Source organism: Grammomys surdaster, unplaced genomic scaffold (genome assembly GCF_004785775.1).
Source record: "Grammomys surdaster isolate TR1022 unplaced genomic scaffold, NIH_TR_1.0 184, whole genome shotgun sequence".
Lineage (NCBI taxonomy): Eukaryota > Metazoa > Chordata > Mammalia > Rodentia > Muridae > Grammomys > Grammomys surdaster.
The window spans coordinates 1005445-1030623 of NW_021604629.1; the positions used below are offsets into that span (position 1 = coordinate 1005445).

Here is a 25179-nt window from a genome sequence, read left to right on the forward strand (position 1 = left end):
AATACAGGAGAGTGTTACCGGCCCTTTCAGTTCTCTCTTTCCAGGAGTAGCTCGTGAGAGCCCATGGAAGAAAAGTGTTACAGCTCTCTCAGTTCTCTCTACCTGCTGTGAGGAGAGGAGAGAGGAGAGTTGTCCTTTGAAATGCACAGGATAGCCAGCTGCGACTGGCAAGGGATCATGAAAACACTCCGACAGCGGGAGATCTTACACCACACAGCAGCTCTTTGCTTTTAGCTCTGGGGGTATATATACAGTTTCGGGGGGGGGGGAGAACAGGTAACCTCTATTGGTTTGGCTTGAGGGCTTGGGGATGCCCTATTTGTATGGAGGTGTTATCCAATGTGATAAAGGCCATGGGCCTCTTTGTGGGAAGCGGAAGCTAAGAGGGCCATATATGGCCTGGGAAATCTGAAGCAACCTCCCGTCCTGTTGACCCTTTTCAGGCTGAGGTCTCTAGGGCTTCAAAGATTTCTACCAAGCTTTCTGGCTTTCTCATAGCCTACTGCCCCACACTAAATTACTTAGATAAATTAAATTTACTAGTCAGTTGAGAAATAAATTATCTTATCAAAGTGGACTTGTTACAACAATAAAAGTCCTTAAAAATAGAAGACTAGATGAAAAAATGTTAAAGTTGTGACTTAAAAAGAAATATACATAAAACTTTATTGGTAGGGAATATAGAGAAAGAAAGCTAGATACTAAGAAGAGAGTGGCTTCTGATTGTCTCTTAAGCCTCTGGAGCAGCTTTATGTTATTTCCTTCTTGGCAGCATCTCAATAAGAATTACACTGGACTTTAGACATTCAGAGCTATAAGTTAATGATCTATACTTCTTTAAGTCACAAATCTATAGTAACTTCTACGGTACCAACAGGAAACTAACAGAGTGTGTTATTTAGTATAAAAGTCCCCTCCCTCCTTCGGTGCTGGGAAACTGAGGCTATGCATACTATCTTATACCTTTTTCTCAGGATGTTTTTTATAATTCTGGAAGATAACATTCCAAACTCACAGGTGTTATCTTTCAGCTAGTATCATGACCAAGTCTTCCTTATGTTTGATCAAACTGCCATGAGATGATCAGATAAACCTACAGAGAGAGGAGCTGGGCTAAGGTATAACTGAAATACTCTGTTGACAATGGAAGTATCTAGACTGATTTTGGCAAGCTGAAGCCAAGAAAAGACTTTATCAGAATATGAAAGTATTATGTCTAAGACTCTCAATGAGTCTCTCAGCATGCTGTCTTCTCAGATAAGACTATTGCTCCTTGTGTGTCTCCATAGCATCTTCTAAACAGCTACACATTATCATGTGATCATCCATACTTTATTTTTGTATCTGTCTTTTATGACTGTATGGTTATCACTTTGATGATGAGGGCTTTCCAGAGCAAAATTTGTAGACACTGATAATCTACATTCTCAAGGCAAAAGAGACTAAAAGCAGTTGTACAGTGTACAGAGATTGTACAAGATGTATTCTTCATGACACATTTAACTTAGAAATCCTGCTTGAATTTAGAGCTTTAGTGAGCCTTTGCTAAAATCCTTTAGTCACACTGGGAACTTTGATGTCTTGATTTCACAGCGTATTTAATCTCCATTTCTCTCACCTTCCCTTATGCCTTTTTATTAGATTAGATTCCATGCTCTTCCATAACCTTCATTCACTTAGCTATACCCCCAAACTCTTGGTCTTTTATATTTTCCTGTGCTACTGGCAAAATCTTAATCACCTATACGTAAATAAGCATCTAGTTATGTAGAGAAGAAAAAGCAATCACATTGATGAACTCATCCAGTTCCAACTGAAAAATACAGGCGGAGTTAGGGTTGATGGAGGGAAAAAACTTCCACAATCATGGACTAAATACTCAATATAACCTAGCCCATTCCTTATCAATTTTAAAGATAGCAGCTGCAGCTACATTAGGAAGTACCTTGGGGTACTGTGGTTTGGATCATAGGTGGTTTCAAAATGAGTACTAAGGGCAATCTGAAGTTAATTCTGGAAAGGCTATACATGCAAAGTATCCTCCTTTCTTACTTTTATATCATTTCACAGAAAAAATTAAAGATTCTGTTGCTTCTTCATCCCTAGACCCCAGTTTTTTATCATATATGTTTACACAGCACAGTCACTAAATGCTTGTGACTACAGAACAATACTCTAAGGACCAGTGTGATCTTTTCCTTTCCTATTATGTCACACAGGAATTATTTGAAGACCATATCATGGTCTCTGGTACCAATTATGTATATAGTGCTTGTTCCTAAATAAACCTCTAAGGAAGTGTGAGTCAGAGAGTTAGCATAGAAGATATCAACAATTTCTTATCATTTAGAGTAGAAAATAACTTAATTTGTATAGTTTTATATTGAAATATTACAGGAAAGATCTAAAGAAGTAGAACTGTGGCTTCCATCAAATTTTCAGTTTCAAAATCTTACAGCCACAGGTGCTTATTCTACATCACTCCAGAAAATTGAAGACTGTGAAATCACTGCATATTTTGTAATGTATGATGCATTAAGATTGATCAAATATTTGCATTTTCATTAAAAACAGCTTTATCAAATGCTACACTTTATGTTTAAATGTATTTACACAAAAGATAATTGACAGGTAATCACCAAAGGGGTTGATTAGATCACAGATAATTTTAAATTCTTAAAATAAAATAGAGAAAAAATAGTTCAGAGAAAGAATTCCAAAGACTACTGTTTTTCCAATAAAGTATGTATCAAAATGTGAGAATATAGGGCTGGATATGATTCAGAGGTTAAGAGCACAATTTGCTCTTGGAGAAGACCGGAGTTTGATTTCCTGTCTCTAAATGATGGGCGTCCCATTTCCATGGGATATGGCACACTCTTCTGACCTCCCTGGGTATCAAACAAGCATATAATATGCAGATATACATATATACATGTAGAAAAAATACTCATGCACTTAAAACAGATAAATCTTAAAAAAGAAAACAAAAATTCAGCTCTAAAATAAATAAAGAAGTAAATTGTTTAAAAATACTATATGCAACATATTTTCAATAGTGAAATAGCCTAAGACTATACCAAGTGCTTCATCTCTACAGGTGTAAGGCAAACCTGATTATGCTCAGTGGAGTATCCTTGTCAATAAATTCATAAAAGATAGCAGCCATTGTCTAAGATATAATTTGGGTTATCTTCCAAGTTGGCTGGGTTACAGTTCACTAACAGAAGAACCATAAAAGAATACTGTTGGGAACAACATCCTTCCAACACCAGGCCCATTGGCTTCAACCCTTAGATTTCTGTAGAGCAGGAGGCTGTCTTTCAGACTGACATCATGGATGACAATGCTATCCTCATTCAAAGGATTCCAAAAACTTCTCTCATTTTAATTGTAAAGGCTGCATTCAAAGATCACAGGACTTAGGTGAAAATATTTGTACTTACAGATGCAAAAAAAAAAAAATGGTGGCCAGTAAAAGGATGAAAAAAAAAACAACACAAAGTGTTGCTATCTTAGTGAATCAATTTGTTATACTGAAAATACTTGATAGTGATGGAAAAATTAATAAGTCTACAATATTATAAATATAATCTTGTTTACTTAGTACATTGTCATTCACTTGTAAGAGTAGACTTCATTATACTGCTTGTAAATTCAAATATTTCAGGACCACCAATGTGTTTCACCCATCAGCTTTCTCATGGCCTCTTTAACCTCCTTGTTTCTGAGACTGTAGATGAGGGGGTTCAACATGGGGATCACCACAGTGTAAAACACAGACACCACTTTGTTCTGGTCTGTGGAGTAGCTGGACTGGGGCATCACATAAATGAATGTGATGGTCCCAAAGAACAGAGTGACTGCAGTGAGGTGGGAGGTGCAGGTGGAGAAGGCCTTCTGGCGGCCTTCATTAGAGCGCATCTTCAGGATTGACACAAGGATATAGATGTAAGACACAGCAATGATAAACACAGTGACCACAATGATGGAGCCTGAAGAGACTGCTGGAATAACTTCAAAAGAAAAGTCATGAGAACAAGAAAGCTTCAAAAGTGGTGAATAGTCACAGAAAAAGTGATTAACTTTATTTGGTCCACAAAAGGACAGATTTAAAGAACAACCAGTAAATATCCAAGCATTCATCCATCCACCTAGGTAGGACGCTCCGACTAGGAGGATGCAGGCTGTGGGAGACATCTGTGTTGAGTACAGCAAAGGTGAGCAGATGGCCACATAGCGGTCATAGGCCATGGAAGCTAGCAAGAAAGATTCAGATGTCCCAAATGCCACTACAATACAGAGTTGAGCCACACAGCCAGCTACAGGGATAAATGTTTCCTTTCTGAGAAAGCCCCTCAGCATGATAGGTGTGACTGAGCTGGAGTACCCAATGTCTAGAAAGGCCAAATGGCTAAGGAAAAGGTACATGGGAGTGTGAAGCTGAGGACTGGTTCTGATTAGCACAATTATGTTCAAGTTACCCATTAAAGTGACAGAATAGATGATTAGAAACATAACAAACAAAATGAAACTGACTGTAGCATCCTCTGTTAACCCTAAAAGAATGAACTCTGTTACAACTGTGTAGTTTCCAGGCTCCATCTCTGTCAGGAAAGGAAAAATGACAAGGTATTAGAATAGAATCAAGTATTGTCACTTGCATATTGTTTTCATTATGTAAATGACAAAATACATGTAGTTACATGTGTACAGGAACATGCTGTTGTAATACCTCAAAAAAGAACTTCAGCTTATAAAATTCAATGATTCATGCTCATTTATGATTAAAAAACTATTTCTTTGATATAGTTAAATCATATGTACCTTGTGTTGGTAGTTTACATGTCAATGACCTATAAAGATCAACTGAAGTGGGGAAAATATCTTTTCTATCTAAAGGTCAATGACAAGGCAGGTAAACTCAGGACTTGGCTTTATGACTGACAATCTGTATAGTTTTAGACAATTGACATATAAAACATAAAACCCACCACTACTTCATCATAAGGTACTTCAGCATGTACCTCATAGAATTCTTACTTTGAATAAGATGAATATATATAATACTATGTATTGAGCATAGATGAATGTAGGACAAATTGTCAATGCCTTAACACAACCAATACTTAATGTAATGCAAAAATTTGAAATATTCATCACACATCAGCAGGAAAAACCTGTTACCTGTTTGTGTCTGTGCCTCAACAAATGGCAAGGAATTGCCAATGTAAAACAAGGTTGTGTTTATGAGAAATAATGCCTTTTGGGATATAGTCCCTCGAGTACTTGCCTTGCTTGTTAAAATTCCAGTGATAATCCATCTGGACTGTGAAAATTACAGATGCTTGTGTTCACATAAACATGCATTATTTGTTACTTACTATTCATGTGCATCAACTTTTTTGGTGAAAACCTTTTATGGATTCCTAACACCTATTCTAACTCTCATGATTGTTTTTTATGCTTCTCTGGATGGTACCATCTTTATTTTTTAGTTAAATTTCCAGTTTTTAGTAGTTGCTGTCCTAATACTAAATTTGACAGATTTATGAGAAAATAAAACAACAGGTCACACTATTCCTGCTGAAAATAAATACAAAACTTTCCCACAAAGTACCTAGCAGAGTGAATTCAACAAGAGAAGACCTGATACTCTAAGTTTATATATAACATGTTAGATTGCGGTAGCATATGCAAATCAATCTGATACAAAATGAATAATAAATTCACTGAATTATCTCAATAAATACAAAAGAAGCCTAGGACACAAGACTTTTACAATTTGATTTCTCACACAAGATTTGAAAACAGTAACTTCTTTTACAATAATAAAAGTTTTATATTATCACCTCACAACAAACATTATACCTAGTGGTCAAAATTTGATGCCTTCACACTGTAAGATGGGGGGGGAAGTGGGTCTACTTTTCATACGCGAATTCATAATAGTTCTGAGAGTCCTAGCTTGGATAATTGGACAAAATATAGTAAAAGAAAGATGTAAGAAAAGGAGTAGACATGGATTTTCTTTAAATATCTATGATATATTTTTATATAAACACAAAACTTTGCTCAAAAAACTAAAATGCATCATCAAAGTTGTATGCCATGTAACCAAACAACCAAGTTGGCTGGTTTTCTGTAGAGAGACTTCTCAAGACTATGTCTTGAGAAGGAATTCAGAAAGGAAATTTCTAACAGTTTAATCAAAGATGAAGCACACAGGAAAAAAATTAATACAGGAAGGCATTACACTGACAGCTTCAAGAAGGTGATGAATAAAACTGCCACAGATGTGAATTAATGGTGTAACATCTTTGGTTCATGCATTGATAGATTTAATATTGTTAAATGTTAACAGTATCCAACATTATTATAGAGCCACCCAGTCCCTACCAAAACCTTGAAGACATTCTTTATACAAACAGAAATATAAACTCAAAAATTCCTATTCATTCACAAAACACTTAAAGTAGTCAAAATTATCTTGAGAAACAACATAGCTGAAGTGTCACAATTGCTCTTTTTAAAATATGTTTGTGAACCTAGTTTTTAATGGTTGAGCCACCTCTCCAGCCTTTCAACACATGTGTTAAAGCTCCAGTGATTAAAACGATATGGTGCTGGCTTGGAGAACATACAGAGACCTCGAAAAGAATGAAGAAAGATCTCTACAAGCCCCATGAGTCCCAGTCAGTTGATTCATGTGGTGTCCCTAATCCCCTGGTTCCTCAATCCTTCCTCTTCATTTTCCACAGGACTTCTGAGCTCTGTATATATGTTTGTCTGTGGGACTTTGCATCTGTTCCTATCAGTTGCTGGATGAAGTCTCACTCTGGTTTCTTGATGACCATTATGCTTGGCTCCAGTTCCTGAACACTGTATAGGCAAGAAAAACTGTAGGTCAAAGGTTTTGTGGCTGGGTTGTTGTCCTAATCCCTTAACTTGAGGCCTTGCCTGTATTCAGAAGATAGTCAGTTCAGGCCCTGTGTCCTCCATTACTAGGAGTCTTTGCTAAGGCTATTCATAGATTCCACTGAGTCTGCATTAGGTTTCCACCTCACCACTAAAACTTCCCCCAATACCAGTCTTTTCTCCCAGTATTTTATCTCTTCCCCATCTGATCCATCTTGTTCCCACCCCTACCTGCCCCCAGACCACTTGAAAAAGGAATCTAGGAACTTTTAGGGGTCTGATATAGGTCCTCTGTATAAATGCTATGGCTGAGTAGCTTGGTGTTCTTGTGGGAAACCTGGTGGTAGGAGCAGGAGCTGTCCCTGACTCCTTTGCCTATTTGTAGAACCCCTTATCCCTTACTGGATTGCCTTGTCCAGCCTTGATGTGATGGTATGTGCCTCGTCTTGCTATAATTTTATATGCAGTATTTGGTTGATGTCCCTGGGAGGCTGTTATTTTGAGAAGGATGGTGAAGGGACAGTGGATCTGGGAGAAATGAGAGGGAGAAGGGGAGGGGAAGGGACAATCTAAGGGAAGTGGAGGGAGGAGAAACTTCAACCAGGATGTATATATGATATAATAGTAATAATGAAAATAATAAGTTAATACTAGCTACATTCTGAGTAATGTTTGAAGACTGTGTCATTATCACACAGTAGATAATGGAATTTCTCAATAACATATACCTGAGAAATCTAAATAGATAAATGTGAAAAATGAAATTCAACTTCAGACTTATATCATATAAAAAAATCAACTGAACTGGATTGATGTTATATCTGAAACCACAAGTATCCTAGAATCATACATGGGTAGCTGATATATGACATTTGTCTAAGAAGTTGTTTTTTGAACATGAAACTTAAAGATACAAATAACAAAACTGAAACAAAATCAGATTTCATCAATGTAAAAGCCTCCCTAGAGCAAAGAGAAGATTCAAGAAAAGGAAGCAACAGCCATGGAACTTGAAATATTTGCCACAGCACATATCCAAAAAGAGTTACTTTGTGAAAAATAAGCAAAGAATTCTTTGAATTGAAAAAAAGTTCCTTGACTATTTGCGTATATTATATTGCTAGACCCTCAACCTAGAACTGGCCTTAATTCATACATGCAATTAAAATGGTATAAAAGCAAAAAGGAGGAGGGGGGATGGGGTAGGGGATTCTAGGGAGGGAAAATGGGGAAAGGGGATGACATCTGAAATGTAAATAAATAAATTATCCAATAAAAATACCTACAAAAAATTCATGATTTATAAATGGGTTGGAGCTGGAGAGATGTCACAACAGTTAAGAGCCCTAGCATCCACATGGCAGTTCATAACTCTAGTCCCAGGGTACCTGACATCTTTTATGGTTTTTATATATACACCCAGGTAAAAGACCCATATACATAGCATAAATAAATAAATAAATAAATAAATAAATAAAAATGGGCTAAGAAATTGAATAGATTTGTAAATGACCAATGGATATAATGAAAAATGCTTAGTGTCTCTAATCACAACTAATATGTCAATTAAAACTATAATTACATATTTTTATACTTCTCAAGATGACTATTGCAAAAAAGGAGAGTGTTGATTCATTTATGTGGAGTATATAATAATCTGTGTTGCAGATAAAGGTGTAAAACAGTGCAGCCTTTACAGAAACGAATATATAGTTCTCTTTTAAAAATTAAGAATGAGACTAAGCAGATCCCCGGTGGCTGCTCTGCACCCAATCTCACAAAACCCAGAGGAAGTGGGCCTCCCAGGAACTTTAACCTGGCAGCATCTTAAGTAAGGAGACAGCAACACCTGCCCCAAACAGGGAGTAACTGGGACCCACTAGGACACAGGAATTGACTCCTGGCCCAGAGCGTTGGTTCCTTCTGGTTTGGGCCTGAGCACTAGCGGATCTTGGGTCCCAGCTCTAACACTAGAAGTAACACCCACCCCTCACAGTTCTGAAACAACCAAGATACTAGGAAAGACAGGCTCCAGTAAGAGACAGGACAGGTAGTGCTATGGAGATCCAGGTGGTGAAAGTCAAGCGCAAGAACATAAGCATCAGCAACCCAGGGTACTTGGCATCATTAGAACCTAGTTCTCCCACACTAGAAAGTTGATTTCTCCATATCACCAGGAAAGCAAGATTCAGATTTAAAATCATTTCTAATGATGATGATAGAGGACTTTAAGAAGAACATAAATACTCTCAAAGAATAAATAAACACTTTCAAAGAATTTGAGGAGAACACAGGTAAGCAGGTAGAAGCCCTTAAAGAGGAAATAGAAAAATCAATTAAAGAATTACAAGAGAACACAACCAAACAGGTAAAGGAATTGAACTAATCCATCCAGGACATAAAAATGGAAGTAGAACCAATAAAGAAATCACAAAGGGAGACTACCCTGCAGATAGAAAACCTAGGGAAAAAAATCAGGAGTCATAGATGCGAGTACCACCAACAGAATACAAGAGATAGAAGAGAGAATCTCAGGTGCAAAAGATACCATAGAAAACACTGACACAGCTGTCAAAGAAAACACAAAATGCAAAAAGTTCTTAACACAAAACATCCAGGAAATTCAGGACACAATAAGAAGACCAAACTTAAGGATAATAGGTATAGAGGAAAGTGAAGACTCCCAAATTAAAGGGCCAATAAATATTTTCAACAAAATTACAGAAGAAAACTTCCCTAACCAAAAGAACGAGATGCCCATAAACATACAAGGAGCCTACAGAATGCCAAATAGACTAGACCAGAAAAGAAATACCTCCCGTCACATAATAATCAAAACATCAAATGCACAAAACAAAGAATATTAAAAGCAGTAAGGGAAAAAGGCCATGTAACGTATAAAGGCAGACCTATAAGAATTACACCAGACTTCTCACTAGAGACTATAAAAGCCAGAAGATCCTGGACTGACATCATACAGACCCTAAGAGAACACAAATGCCAGCCCAGGCTACTATACCCAGCAAAACTCTCAATTATCATAGATAGATAATTGATAGATATCAATTATCATATATAGGTATCTATCTATATATGATATCTATTTAGCTATATAGATAGATAGATATTGATATCTATCTATCTATCTATCTATCTATCTATCTATCTATCTATCTATCATCTATCTAAGATAGATATCTTTGAAACCAAGATATTCCATGACAAACCAAATTTACACAATATCTTTCCACAAACCCGGCATTACAAAGGATATTAGCAGGAAAACTCCAATACAAGCAGGGAAATTATACACTAGACAGAGCAAGAAAGTAATCCTCTTCCAACAAATCCAAACGAAGATAGCCACACAAAGATAATTCCACCTCTAACAACAAAAATAACAGGAAGCAACAATCACTGTTCCTTAATGTCTCTTAACACCACTGGACTCAATTCCCCAATAAAAAGACATAAGCTAACGGACTGGATATGTAAACAGGACTCAGCATTTTGCTGTATACAGGAAACACACCTCAGTGACAAAGACAGACACTACCTTAGAGTAAAAGGTTGGAGAACAATTTTTCAAGCAGATGGTCCTAGGAAACAAGCTGGAGTAGCCATTCTAAAACCTCTAGCCTGAGAACACAAAGGGAGGGACTCATGGCTCCACCTTCAAAGGTCAGAAGATCATGGACTGACATCATACAGACCCTAAGAGAACACAAATGCCAGCCCAGGCTACTATACCCAACAAAACTCTCAATTACCATAGATAGAGAAACCAAGATATTCCATGACAAAACCAAATTTACACAATATCTTTCTACAAACCTGTCATTACAAAGGATATTAGCAGGAAAACTCCAATACAAGCAGGGAAATTATACCCTAGACAGAAGGTAGTTGAGGGTGGCCTTGTCAGGCATCAGTGGAAGTGGAGGGCCTTGGTATCCAAGAGTTTGAACTCCCTAGTGTTGTGGAATTTGAGACCAGGGAGGTGGGAATGGGAGGATGGTGGGAGCACACCCTCATAGAAACTGCAAGAATAATATGGATTAAATACGATAGAGACAGGCCACCTGAAGACTAGATTACAGAATTCAAACAAAAAATATCTTGATACTAAAATTTATTCTGAGAATTGTATATTGCAGAATATACAGCCTTGGTGTATCTACTCATCAAGCAAGCTGAGCAGACCTACTTGAACCTCTGATCTCCTGGAATCTCAGCTGAATGCAGTGAAGACACAGATGTCAGAGGCTTATCAATTTACTCTTTCCCCCACCCCTCTTCTAATATCTCAATGCCCATAATCAGTTTGAAGAAGTTAATGAAGAGTCAGCACCCCTATTCACTGGGTTTGGGGACTGAGGTGGTTAACATTGAGCTGTCTTTCTAGGGAAAAGTAGTGGTTTTGTCGGAACAGGGAAGAATAGCTAGGATTTATTGCATAGCCATAATGTACTGGTAGAAATCTGTATAATTGATATTAAGCTGAAGTTATAATTTCTTAAGTGGTACAAAATTTACTTCGATTTCAGATTTAAGGTTTTCATTGGTACGAGTTTCTTATTGATATAAAAGTGAGATTAATATTGTTACTCTCATAGGCACTGTGCCTATATAACACATTTAGGAATACAAGGCTTAGGCCCAGTCCTTCTTTAACTTTTTTTTTTAACTGATTTGAGATGGTTAGCCTGTGAGTTAAGGGCCTATAGCAAATTCATGGCTCTCAGTTTATTGTTAGGGTGTTTTCTATATTTTATTTAGAAATAGCTGAGAAGAGTTAACAGACAACAGTCCAGATTACCTTACATGGAAAGTTGGTTTTCAAAATGTCAGAAGTCCACAGAATTTTCATTATAAACATTTCTGCATTAAGGTTCATTTTGATTAGAGACCTATCTGCTCCTGACAGCTTCCTGTCTTGGATTCTAAGAAGAAATTGAGTGTCTTTGGAGTTACTCCAGTTGTGGTGAGATAGTCACTAGGCAAGAATGGCCTCTTTTCACCTACAGACAAATTACAGTCCTGAAAAGGACACACTTGAGGAATAGTCGACTGATTATATCTGACAAGACAGAATAATCTGCCCTTAATAATTCTGCATCACTAGGTCTGTCAGATGATCCTGGGCCAGAAGGCTGAAAATCGGAAGCCCTAACATTTTGTAGTATAGGGACTGTCCATGTGTTCAGAGGTCTCTATAAATTGGCTAAGTTTTAGAAGCTATGCTTTCTGCTTTCCATTATTTCAGTTAATTCAGTCATTCTGGATTTCTGACAGGGTTAAAGACTTGCAGTCTCATAGCCAATACCGGCTATTTACTTTGAGAGAAAATACTTGAGAGGATTCATTCTAAAGCCAAGAAAAAAGCCAGGTTCAGAACTAAGTCTTTTAGTTAGGAGAGATGACAGAGGTTCTGGTTAGTCAACAAAATGATGTACTGGGTATTAGGTCTTTCTTGTACCTTACTGATAGAAATTGGTATAGTTATGCTCTAATTGTATTTTGAGAGAAAGGTTTTATGTTAACAGGAAGGGTGATATGTAGGAGGAGCAATTGTGGGAGGAGTAAGGAGAAGAGGAGGAGGAACAAGGAGAGAGAGAGAGAGAGAGAGAGAGAGAGAGAGAGAGAGAGAGAGAGAGAGAGAGGAACAAGGAGACTGTTTCTGCCAGTCAAAGACAGTTGGTATATCTAGGTTGGGTATTGCGTTACACTTCTGATTGTACGGTTATCTTGTTATTGAGCATTACCAAACTTATAAAAGCCTTTGATTAACATGTTTAAAAAATAAATAAAAATAAAAAAATTAAAAACACAAATTAAGAATGAAACTACCAAGTGAGAAAACAATCTGTCTTCTCAATATTTATTCAGAAGAATTAAAATCTCTATTTTTAAGCACTAGTGATACTTTCTATCAGGCATAGTACTCGGCACAACAAACAAAATTTAAAAAAAAAACATACAATGACCATCAACAGATGAATGGATGAATAAAACTGTTTGTTTATACAATAGAATATCACTCAATAATAAAGCAGAAGGAAAGTACAAAATGCCACAGCATGATGCATAGTCCCTGGGGATGCCATGCTAAATGAAATAAACCTATTACAGAAGAGCAAGTGCTGCATGACTCCAAGTAATCTGAGTTCTTTAAAACAGATAAGTTCACAAATGCAACAAATGGAATTGTGGACTCTGAGCTTGAGGGTAGGGAAAGTATTTTATTTCCCTTCCTAGTCCATGGGCATAAACTTTCAGCTAGGAAGAATTAATAAATTTTACAGATCTGCTACTATATAACCTTATATCTGGAGTTAACCATGCTTTCTAATGTGCTTAAAATTGGTTTAGAAGCATAGATAACATGTGATGGTCTTAGCATGATAAAATAAGAACTTTAAAAATATTTGTTATTCATTCATTTGATATGGATAATATGATGTGAATGGCAATATTCTGTGTTCTAAAAACTAGGCAAAGGAGATCCCTCCCATGAGGTAGTTATAGAACACTGCAGGCATTTTTCAGGGTTCTCTGAGATTCCATTTGTAGAAAACGTCTTAGTCCAAGATATCAGGAAAGTCATTTAGTTATTTAAAGTTATTTAAATCTAGGACATAAGTTGACTGACTACAGTTAGTCATCTCTGAGCAAAATCATGGAGCAGGACACACAGAATGATTTATAGTTGAGTAAGGATAAAGTTGTGGAAGACTATATTTAACTAACATTTAACTATGTCACACTGTCTACTATATGAACTATTTTTAAGCAATTTAGCATGAAGTCAACAAATATTTACCTTTTCCTGTATTCTAGACTTGGATCATTAAATATGCACATAAAAGTCAAATACAAATAACTCCTATGAGCAAAATGCTAATGGGAAAGACAAAGATCAATGAACTACATTCTCCCAGATGCAGTCTGGGATATTTTAACTTAATTGTTGGCTAGCTGTTTATACTATTCATCAGCACTGTACTTTCTTACAACCTAAATGAGCAGTGTGTTTATTGAATAGATAAAACTATGCATCCTATTTCTTAGTTAGCTGGAATTGGACCATTTGATGTTCTAGATTTCCAAGTGTGGGTCCTTAGGTTTAGATTTGCAGCAAAGAGGGATGACCAATGGAATCCTCAAGTCTACCATGTAAAGAGCTTTCCTTTTAACCAAGGGAAGTGCAGACTCAATTTAAAATCATTTCAAGTGTCAATCATGGCTAGGATAATCTGACAGTCAGAATGTCAGTGTGCAAGACAGGGACATTAAAGTGTCAGTATGTTTGATTATGCTATAGGAAATCATAAATGTTACTAGGCAACGAAGAATGGGGGTGTATCTGCCCACAAATATCATTCATATCACATCTTCTGTAACAAACTTACACAATGTAGAAAATAAATTTGATTTTATTAACAAAAATGATATTTTAGATCTGTTGGATGCATAGCTGTAAACTAAGTTCTTTTGATAAATGTATCATCTCTAAAAAGAAATATGAAACCAGAGCCACAGAGTACAGCCACATTTTAGAAGTGCCACAATTAAGTTACAGCTGAGTGATGTCATTTCCTTTTGAGAATCATTAAATTAAAAACAAATTAAACCCATGGGTAATTAAAAATATTTTATCCATATACTTGTATATAATCACAAGCATAGTTTTTTCTCTGTCTCAGAAGGTACGTATTTGTAAATTCTCTGTCCCACTAGATTGTCAGTAAAATTGTCCAAAATAAATGAAGTAATTGACTTGCAATTTTAAGGGAAGCAAGTTATTTTGGGCTGTATCCCAAATGATCAAAACTCACTTAAAAGTGGCTTTGCTGTGCAATAACAATTCCTTGGAGCTCCTCTTGGGTATTGTGGTAGATGTGTCACTGGCGTAGACACCTGGCTTTTCAAGGATACAGGAATACTTAAATTTCCTAAGTGTTGCAGAAGTAACTATTTGTCTTGAGGAAAGGGTAGAAGATTTATACATTTTTGCTATTTCTTTAGAGTTTGAATAGTGCTTGGTGTCTGTATTAACACAAACACAGGAATACAGTGTGGTATGTATGTTCTCCTTTGAACACGTAGGAAACAGGAAGTTAAAAGTACTTGTCATTTGCCTGTTTCCATGCACTAGGGGAGGTATAAATACGTCCTCGGTTTGTGTGGCTCCCCACTTCATTGTATTTCTGTATATAGCTTTGTCATTTTTACAGGAAGCCGCATCTCACCTTGAAACATTTATATCTTTCATACATTTATGTTTTTTTTAAAAGGAAAGTTTGTCTCTGGTATTGTTCTTTCTCTAGAATCCGTAATCAGGGAATTGTGACTCATAGTACTAGAAAACTTTGGCCTAATTCAACTTGGTAAATTTGAATTCAGCCACTAGTGTGTGTGTGTGTGTGTGTGTGTGTGTGTGTGTGTCTGTATTTGTATTGCTGATACCTATATATGTGTTGTTTCTCAGAAGTTTTTTTTTTTTTAAAAAAAGCAAATAATTCTAAGAAATCTGTTGATCTTTAGAGTTGTGGAAATGGGTGAATAGGAGTAACATTCTCCCTATCTTTGTTCATGCTCTTGAACAGAGGCCCATTAATCTTATGCTAATTGCTCTTTCATTATAATTTGCTAATTTTTGCCTCTTCTTATTCATTCCAGACCCCTCTAACTCTGTCACCCTATGCCAGATGCACATCCTTTTCTTTCCTGACTGCTGTGTTTTAGAACTGTTAATACAAAATTTTGCCTAATGCAAGCACCTAGATATCTCTGTTTATTTATTTCATGCTGAGACATGGCAATACATAGACTCTTAACACTTTTTACAATCCTATAAAGATAAAAGGAGTGGAGAAGAGTCATGTGACATTTTGCAAAATGTCTAGTAAGTTTACAGCACAGTGATAATAAAAATTGTGGTGAGCCTTTCTATTTTCAACATAGACAACATCCAGCTCTTGGAACTGATTTATTTTATAACTAAGAAATTGGATATTCTAGCATGTCATTAAATAAAAGATGTCCAAGTTAGCTCTACTGTTATTAGCAAGACAATGACACAAAAGGAGGGTGCATTTACTGGAGAAGAGTACACTGAGTCAGTGGCATGTTTGTGATGGATATGGGAGCACTAAGAGTCAGCCCTGGCATAAATATTGACGTTAGTCACAGTCTGTGCTATTAAAATTAATGTCACTATGGACTACTCATGTATACATTTCCTATACATACCTGGAATAAGCTTGTTTTTTATCACATGCAAGTAGAAACGTCATAGTTGAGTCATAAATTAATTCAATTTCCTATTATAATATTTTATGGAATTTTAAAAGAAAATTTACAAAGTATCCTATGACTAAGATAAAATTATAAGACTGTATTTAGGTACATATATTAACTACATGGTCATCACAGTCAGTGACTCTCCTCTGATTCTGGTTTCAGTAGGCACCCTTGAGTGAATGGAGACTGAAAATGACACCATGGTTACAGAATTCATTATTTTGGGACTAACAGATAGTGCTACACTACGTGCTATCTTATTTGTGTTCTTTCTACCAGTTTATATAGTGACTGTAGTGGGAAATATCAGTATAATCCTCCTAATTCGGAGCAGCCCACAGCTTCACACCCCCATGTACCTGTTCCTCAGCCATCTAGCCTTTGTGGACATTGGCTACTCCACATCGGTCACGCCGATCATGCTCATCAGTTTCTTAAGAGAAGAAACTACTATCCCTCTTGCTGGTTGTGCAGCCCAGCTTGGCTCTGATGTAGCTTTTGGAACTACAGAGTGCTTCCTGCTAGCTACTATGGCTTATGACCGCTATGTGGCCATCTGCTCACCCCTGCTCTACTCTACTCAAATGTCCCCATCAGTCTGCTGCTTCCTGCTGGGCGCATCGTACTTAGGTGGATGCATGAATGCTTCATCGTTCACAGGCTGTTTTGTGAACCTAAACTTCTGTGGCCCAAACAAAGTCAATCATTTTTTCTGTGACCTCTTCCCACTTGTGAAACTGTCTTGTGGCCATGCTTATATTGCTGAAATATCTCCATCCATCTCTTCTGCCTCCGTCCTTGTGAGCACGCTCTCTACCATCACTGTGTCTTACATTTACATCCTGCACTCAATCCTAAGGATGCGCTCTGCTGAGGGAAGGAACAAGGCTTTTTCCACCTGCACGTCCCACCTCACTGCAGTCATTTTGTTTTATGGGACAGTTCTGTTTGTGTATGTGATGCCCAAGTCTAGCTATTCAGCTGACCAAGTCAAAGTGGCCTCTGTGGTTTATACAGTGGTGATCCCCATGTTGAACCCTCTCATCTATAGTCTGAGGAACAAAGAGGTGAAGGAGGCTATGAAAAAAATAATGGCCAGAACACATTGGTTCCCTTGAAGTAAATCAGAACAAACCAAACAAATAAACAAAACAAACAAAAAACATGGATAATAAAATCAGTAATTTGAGGAACATCGATACTTGACATTTTCATGTTATTTATCCTAAACACTTACATAGCAAGAAGCTCCTATAAATACAGAAAGTTGACCTCTTCCTATTTGTGAAACTCTCTTGTGGCTTTGCTTATATTGTTGAAATATCTACATTTATTTCTTCTGTATTATATTTGTATTTTTGTCTACAGTTTATATGGTGACTGTAGTGGGAAATATCAGCATAATCCTCTTAATTAGAAGCGGCCCACAGCTTCTCATTCCCACATACCTGTTCTGCAGCCACCTAGCTTTTGTGGGCATTGTCGACTCCACATCGGTCACACCCATCATGGTCATTCATTTCTTAAGAGAAAAAAATCACCTGATTAATACTCTCTGATTAATGCCCTCACTGGCTGTTTCTTTTCATTTAAAAGTTTAAAAATGCCATTTACATTGATATCTGCTGTATTCAAGTGAAATATGGACTTTTTAAAAGGTAAGAATACTTCACAAGATAGTTTATAACTTTGAATATTCCTTATTGGCCAATTTTGTAATGTTATTTAAATAGACATATTTCAAAGGTCAAATGTCTTTCAATCTTCTATTTAAAATTACATTTGGGAATGAAATTTCCAGCAGACATATAAAAAATGGTATATCTGACAAGTTAGGGATTCACCACCCTCTAGAGGTTTTTCCCTTAATACATGACTTTTAACTTCAGAAAACAGTGAGGACCATGTCTCAGAAAAAAATTATTTATTTTTCTTTAATTTGATCCAGAATGAAAGACATGGTAATTTTATTTTACTATTACAAGATCTAAATTGGATAACAGAGGAAATTAAATAAAACTTAGTCTAGATCTGATAACTGAGGTCTCCATACATAGGTGTTAGAATGGAATCAGGTATAGATTTTGCTCTGGAGGATGATAATGGGGTGACAAAACTGCCTTTAAACACTAGCAAGTAGACAGGAAATTATGATTCATCAGAGATCACCCTTACAACCCACTTTTCTAACCTCTTGGTCACTGCTTATCCAACTCATGATCAGTATCTGGGTTGCATTTTCTCCCATAGGTATTCTAACAATGATTTCTGATTAATATTTTTAGTGAATGAATTTTTATTAAAACATTTGTGATGCTGGAAAAACCCTGAGAAGATCATGAAAAAACCATTTCACAAGCTGACTTCTTGTTTTTGGATCCTTCGTTAGGCAGACTGAACAGATGTCCTTGTCTGCTGGTAGCTGATTTCTCTGTTTATGGTTCTGAAATTTGTTCATTTACATCTCTCTGCTTCTATCATAAAGGCACATGCTTTCACCAATGCAATACTTTTAGGGCAAACACCTTCACAGACATATGTGGTGGCCCGTGTACTCCAGGGTTTGACTTCATCCTGGGAAAAAGATTGTTTCAACATCATGGTGGGAGTCTGAACTCTGCTGCCTGAAGATTTTTATTTTCTGGCCATCCTCATCTTTCCTTCCACTTGGCTCTTCAGTAAGGTAATAATAACTCTGTCCCCAAATGAAATCTTCCTTATAGGACAGACAAACTTCATTGGTCTTTTCTCCAAGACTGTCAGACCCATTGCACCTTATTGAATTGGCTGTATCTTTTCCTAATATTCCCTTTTTACCTCCTTTCTTAATACCTATCACCTCTTTGTAAAATGTTATCTTTTTTTTCATTGTTGTGATCAAGAACCTGATAGAAACAACTTAAGGGAGGAAAGATATCTTTTGTTTCACAGTTCCATCATGATGGGAAATCATGGACCCTGGGGTGTCTGGCTTGTGACATCAAGATCTTATGATTTACCACAATTTGGCAAGGCAGGAAACAGAGAGGTAGAGGCACAAGTAGAACCTAGTCTCACCTTTAAGGCATGCCCCTATTAATAGGCCACAGACCCAAGGATTTCATAGTCTTTTCCCCACATACAATTCTACTAGCCAGAGAGTAAGTATTAAAACATATAAGTTGAGAACATGGGAGGAGATGGGTCATGACATTTTATATACAGACTGTAATAGGCATGGTATTCACATAGACATGGATGGACCTTACTGCATGCCTTCTAAATGGTCAGTCTACTTCCTTCTTTTTCTTCATTCAAAAGGTTGCTACGTGACATATTAATCTGAATCTTTTTTGTTTGGAAGTTTGTGTTCCCTTACTGATACATACAGAGATATCTCTCATGTGTTTGAATGCTAAAGAATTCATGGAATTCATGTTTAACTCATCCAATGGTGAAGGGTATGGGTAAAGGGTGTGGGTAGAACGCTCATTGGTATAGTCCTTTGGGGCGATGAGATAAATTCATGTTCTGCTGTCTTGTTCTGAATAAACATGAAAGAACAAGGCATTACCTGCACAAACAGAATAACGGATGCTAGAAAAAAGCAATTTGTATGGATGATCACATGCTTTCATTTTTGGTTTGTTTTGGTTTGGTGCTGGAGACTGTGCCCAGGTTTATGGATGCTAGGTAAGCATGCTACTACAACCAATCCCCAACAGTGTTTTTATACCCTGAGGTCTAGAATTTCATTCTTACCTTGTACCACAGGGCAGATATTCAGGCCTTCTTCCTCAAAACTATGACTTTACTCATTACCTTACCACACAACTCAAAGCAGCTTAGAGTGCTGAAGGTGTGCATGCTTCCAAGAGAAAAGGTAAAGAAGGTTTAGGGTGCAGTTTGGAAATGAATTGTGTCTTTCTAAAATATACATGGAGGACTTTTAATTCTCAGGGTCATTGAATGTGACTTTGCTTAGAAACAAATTCATTGCAGATATAATTTTTTAGGAAGACAACCTACTGGAATAAATTAGGCTCTAGTAGACTGTGACTAGGGAACTGGTACAAAGGGGGATTTTTGGATGCACATAGTACAAAAGGCAAAACACCATTAAAAAAATGACACAGATCTGGATGCTGCTGCTATATGTCAATGAATGCCAAAAATAACCTTAAATGTGAAAAGGTCAGGGTAGGGTTCTCCCTCAGAACTATGAGGAAATATGCACTAACAATGCCTTGATCTTGGACTCCAAGCCTCTAGAACTGCAAGACATGCATCTATATTGCTTAAGACATCTAAGACATCTAGTTTATGACATTTGGCTATGGTAGCACTAGCAAGCAAATACAATTGCCTGTTTAGTTTGCTCTTAAGTTTCGCTATCTGGTAATTTATTTCTGGAAGAGAGAGGGGAATGGAGGCTTGGAGAGTACCAGAAACACATGGTAATAAACATCTCCTTAAAACAAGAAAAGACAAAATAAAAAGTATCAGTAGCAATAAAAAGAATTTTACCCAAATAGACTGAGTCAATGAATAAGAACCAATGATAATGATTCTACTCTCTTTGAGAACAATCCAAAATTATTCTCATAGTTCTCTCTCTCTCTCTGTCTCTCTCTCTGTCTTTCAGTATCTGTCTGTCTCTGTCTCTCTGTCTCTGTCTCTGTCTCTCTCTGTCTCTCTCTCTCTCTCTCTCTCTCTCTGTGTGTGTGTGTGTGTCTGTGGTCTCCACTTATTATTTGAAAGATTCCTAGTTAGAAGACAGGGATTTAAACTGGGAAAGATTTTAAATTTTTACCTGTGTTTCTTTAAAAAATTCCTTGTCTATATATTTCATTAAAGTTTCCCTCCCCTGAAATGGACTGGAACTTAGAAACCATAAGATTTCTCAATTTTTTGAAAATACAGCAGTGAGTTGATGCTTACAAGTCTAAGGGAAAGAGATCAATTTGTGATGTTCACAAAAATCATTGTATATTGTAATCAGGGTGACAGTTATAGGATTATATGTACTAGTAAATAAATCATCAGCCTTGTGTTCAAATTTGAATATATATGATCATTTCAGTAAAGCTTTGTGCAAGAGAGCTGTTTGTTTTCATTCATTTTAACCTGATTGTATAAGTTTTTTGACAATGATGTTACATACTCATCCACACAAGCCATATAAACCAACCGTTGACTATTTCTCAAGACTGCTGCCTACTCTTTCTTAAACACCACCTAATTTGCTATATATATATTCTAGCTTTTGCAATCCATTGCTGTCTTCAGTTGCCTTTTCTCTCTTAAACTCTACCTACTTTACTCTATATGCATAAAATGTATACACACACTGAATCTTTCACTTAGGCTTCATTTCTCAGAGTCAGCTTTACTCTTTCTCTCTCTCTTTCTCGTTTTCATCCTTCTCTTCCTCTCTTTTTTCCTTCTTTCTATTCTTTATTTCTGTTTCTGTTTCTTTTTCTGTTTCTCTCTCTCTCACTGTCTCTGTCTCTCTCTCTTTCTCACTGTGTCTGCATCTGCAATGCTTGAATTATTTTCATTTTGCCATATGTTTGCATGCTTTGTAATGTTTTAATTATCTAATGATGGGCAATGAAGATAAACATTACAGAAAGGACATAAGCATATCTTCCTCTAAAATCCATTTATTTCATAGTCCAAGAAATTGAAACGTCTAGTTAATTCCTTTGAAGAAATGAGAATGTTGTGCCCAAATAGGTCAGTCACACAGGAAAGCAGTTGATATCTCTTTATATACACCTTAACACTTAAATTTTAAACACTTTTCAAACAACTGCCAGTAGCATGGAAGTTTTGACTATTGTTTGCAGTTGAGGACTATGTCTTTCTAGATTAATCTAAAGTCTTCCTTAATGAAAGTTATCCCAATTAAAAGATTATGGGATTATAGGTTCACTTTCTCCTCATTGACTTAAAATTACAAAACTCTGATAAATGAAGTACAAAAAGCTAAAATCTGTACTCAAATTTTCAACTTATTTTTGTCCATCAAGTTTTTGTGCATTTTGAAAAACTCAAATTTCTTAATAAAAATGACTCTGAAAATTTTAAAGTCAATTCTCTAGTTTCTTGCACTTTTAAATTTTAAATTTTGCTCTCAAAATTTTTAACTCCAATACATTCTATTGCATATGAATATAATTCCATTTACACAGCCTGGCACACTGCCATAAGGTTCAAGAACCTATGTTTTTGATAAGCCTATAATTCTTTTTTTTTATTGGATGTTTTATTTACATTTCCTATGTTGTCCCCTTACCCCATCCCCCACCCACCCCGGAACCCCCAATCCCCTCACCCCTCCTCCTTCTTCTCTGTGGATATAACCTCTATCTACTCCCCCCCCACTCCCACCTCCCCACCCTCAAAATTCCCACCCCCTGGGGCATCCAGCCTTCATGAGGTCAAGGTTCTCTTCTTCCACCTATGCCCAGCAGGGCCCTCCACTCTTACATATTCAGCTGAAGCCCTGGATCCCCCCCCCCAAGTGCTCCCAGGCTGGTGGTTTAGACCCTGGGAGCTGTGGTTGGTTGGTATTATTGTTCTCCTCATGGTGCCGCAAATCCTTTCGGCTCCTTCAGTCTTCACTCTAACTCCTCTATTGAGAACCCCATGATCAGTTCAATGGCTAGTTGTGAGCATCTGCCTCTGAATATGTCAGACTCTTGAAGACCTCTGAGGAGACATCCATATCAGGCTCTTATCAGCATGCACTTCCTGACTTCCACATCAGCATCTACCTTTGGTGACTGCACATGGGATGGATACTCAGGTGGAAAGGTCTTCAGACGGCCCCTCCTTCAGTTTTTGTCCCTTGCTTTGTCTCCATATTTGCTCCCTTGAGTATTTTGTTGCTCCTTCTAAGAAGGACCGAATAACCCCCACTTGGTCTTCCTTCTTTATGGGCTTCATGTGGCCTGTGAGTTGCATCTTGGGCATTTCAAGGTTCTGGGCTAATATCCAATAATCAGTGAGTGAATACCATGTGTGTTCTTTTGTGATTGGCTTACCTCACTAAGGACAATGGAGTATTACTCAGCTATTAAAAACAATGAATTCGAGAGGTTCCTAGGTAAGCCTATAATTCTTACAAACTTAGAAAGGCCTCACTTGCAAAAATGACAAAAACATCATCAGAAAAAAATTCTACAGCTGATAAACACTTTCAGAAAAGGTAATAGAATACAAAGTTAGTACTCAAAAATTAGTAGGCTTGCTATATACAAATGATAAATGGATTGATATAGAAATCAGAGAAATAATACTATTCCCAATAATCTAAAAAGCATATAGCTTAGGATAATTCTAATGAAACAAGTGAAAGACCAATATAATAAGTATTTTAAGACATTGAAAAATTCAACAAAATCAGAAGATGGAAATATCTTTCATGCTCAAGGATTGGGATGTAGGAGAGGTAATGCAGAAAGGGCAACTAACAATGAGGGTCATATTGAATCAACTGTTCTTTAAATACATACGTACATACATACATACATACATACTACATACATACATAAAAGAAACATAAATGACTTCACCAACTAATATGGAAGACAAAACCCCAGCTATACATCTCTTTCACCAAGTGAAAATTCCAGTGCCAGGAATGAGTTACATCTTGATTTTCTGGCCAAGGGGCCCAAATGGATTACTCCAGATATTGCCAATACTACTGATTGGTCTCTGTAAGCCCTATTGCTGAAGGCAATGCTTACATATCTCATTGAACATAGAAAAGAGGGTTGGTGCCTAACTAGAGGCACCCCTACTGACTACTGTTAATGGTACTGGAAGGTACTCTACACACCAGAGAAGAGAGACAAAAACTACAACAGCTACAAACCCTTTGACGTGTAGTGGTGACCAGCTTGTATGATACATTGGTGCAATAGTGGCACAAACATCATGCTGGTAACTAAGCACTATCTGATTGGATTTATGGCTCATCCCATAAGCTCAAACCCATGCCTGACATTGGATGTCAAGATTCTGAGACTAGATAGGTCATGAACCCAAGAGAAAACCAAATACTATTGTTCTGCTAGCAATAAAATGATTCCTAGAAACATTCCACTATATTTATCGATCATTGCTTCACTCAACTGTTGCCTGTGCCCTGGACTGCATGCTGCCTGGCACTGTAGGGGTAGTCCTGATGCTGAGATCCTGTTCCCCAATTGGTTCTTTATCTGTCAGTATGAAAGCCATGGGATAATTGCTGGGCAGAAGGAATAGGAGGAACTTCTGGGTCCCTGGAGGCAAAAGACAGGCACAAGTGAGGAGAGGAGAGTTTGCCATGCTTCTGATGGAGAAAAGTTGACCAGCCTTGTGAAATCTCAAAGCAGAGTGACCACACAGGCTGATCCTACAGGCAGGTGGTCAGGGGTGTTTAGCAGGGGTTAGATGTAACTGAGCAACTAAAATTTAGGGCAGGTGGGAGATGTGGAGCTAAGACTATGGATAAAAGCACACTAGCTAAGGGAGTTTAGTAATGCCCAGCAATTGTGCCAGGAAGGCATGTTGAAATGAACAATGTACGTCTGTGTCTATTATCTGTTGATTCAAGGGAGCTGGCAGGCAGGGCTGGTAGCACAGTCCTTTATAGGAGCTTAAGCATCATAGCAAAAGTTACAGGTAACAGACCTTACTTGTCCTTGGGAGTTGGAGATGAGGTGAGTACAAGGACAGGTGAGAAGTATTGCTGCAAGCTACCCACTAGTGAACAATGTCAAAGACTTTGGAACATTCAGTCTTAAATGGAAGGTCTTCTTCAGATCCCTTTTTCGGGCTCTAGAAACTATGTAAAAAAGGATGTTGAAAGGTTATAAGAGCTAGAAAGGAAGGATAATACTAAGGTAACATTGTCTTCCAGAGACAACAAACTCTATCTATCTATCTATCTATCTATCTATCTATCTATCTATCTATCTA

At 37.1% G+C, this 25179-nt stretch overlaps 2 protein-coding genes across 2 annotated transcripts; one reads left to right on the forward strand and one right to left on the reverse strand.

Annotated features, from left to right (window-relative positions):
• Window positions 1-3666: 3666 nt before the first annotated feature.
• LOC114621749 (olfactory receptor 480) lies at window positions 3667-4690 on the reverse strand. The gene has a single exon (XM_028768109.1). The coding sequence runs from the start codon at window positions 4603-4605 to the stop codon at window positions 3667-3669; it is 939 nt and encodes a 312-aa protein (XP_028623942.1). The 5' UTR covers window positions 4606-4690.
• An 11713-nt stretch (window positions 4691-16403) lies between these two features.
• LOC114621754 (olfactory receptor 481) lies at window positions 16404-17342 on the forward strand. The gene has a single exon (XM_028768113.1). It carries the CDS (start codon window positions 16404-16406, stop codon window positions 17340-17342), a length of 939 nt encoding a protein of 312 aa, XP_028623946.1.
• The last annotated feature ends 7837 nt before the right edge of the window (window positions 17343-25179 follow it).

Coding starts and splice junctions, on each gene's coding strand:
- LOC114621749 (XM_028768109.1), bottom strand. CDS start 4,605: ATGGAGCCTGGAAACTACACAGTTGTAACAGAGTTCATTCTTTTAGGG.
- LOC114621754 (XM_028768113.1), top strand. CDS start 16,404: ATGGAGACTGAAAATGACACCATGGTTACAGAATTCATTATTTTGGGA.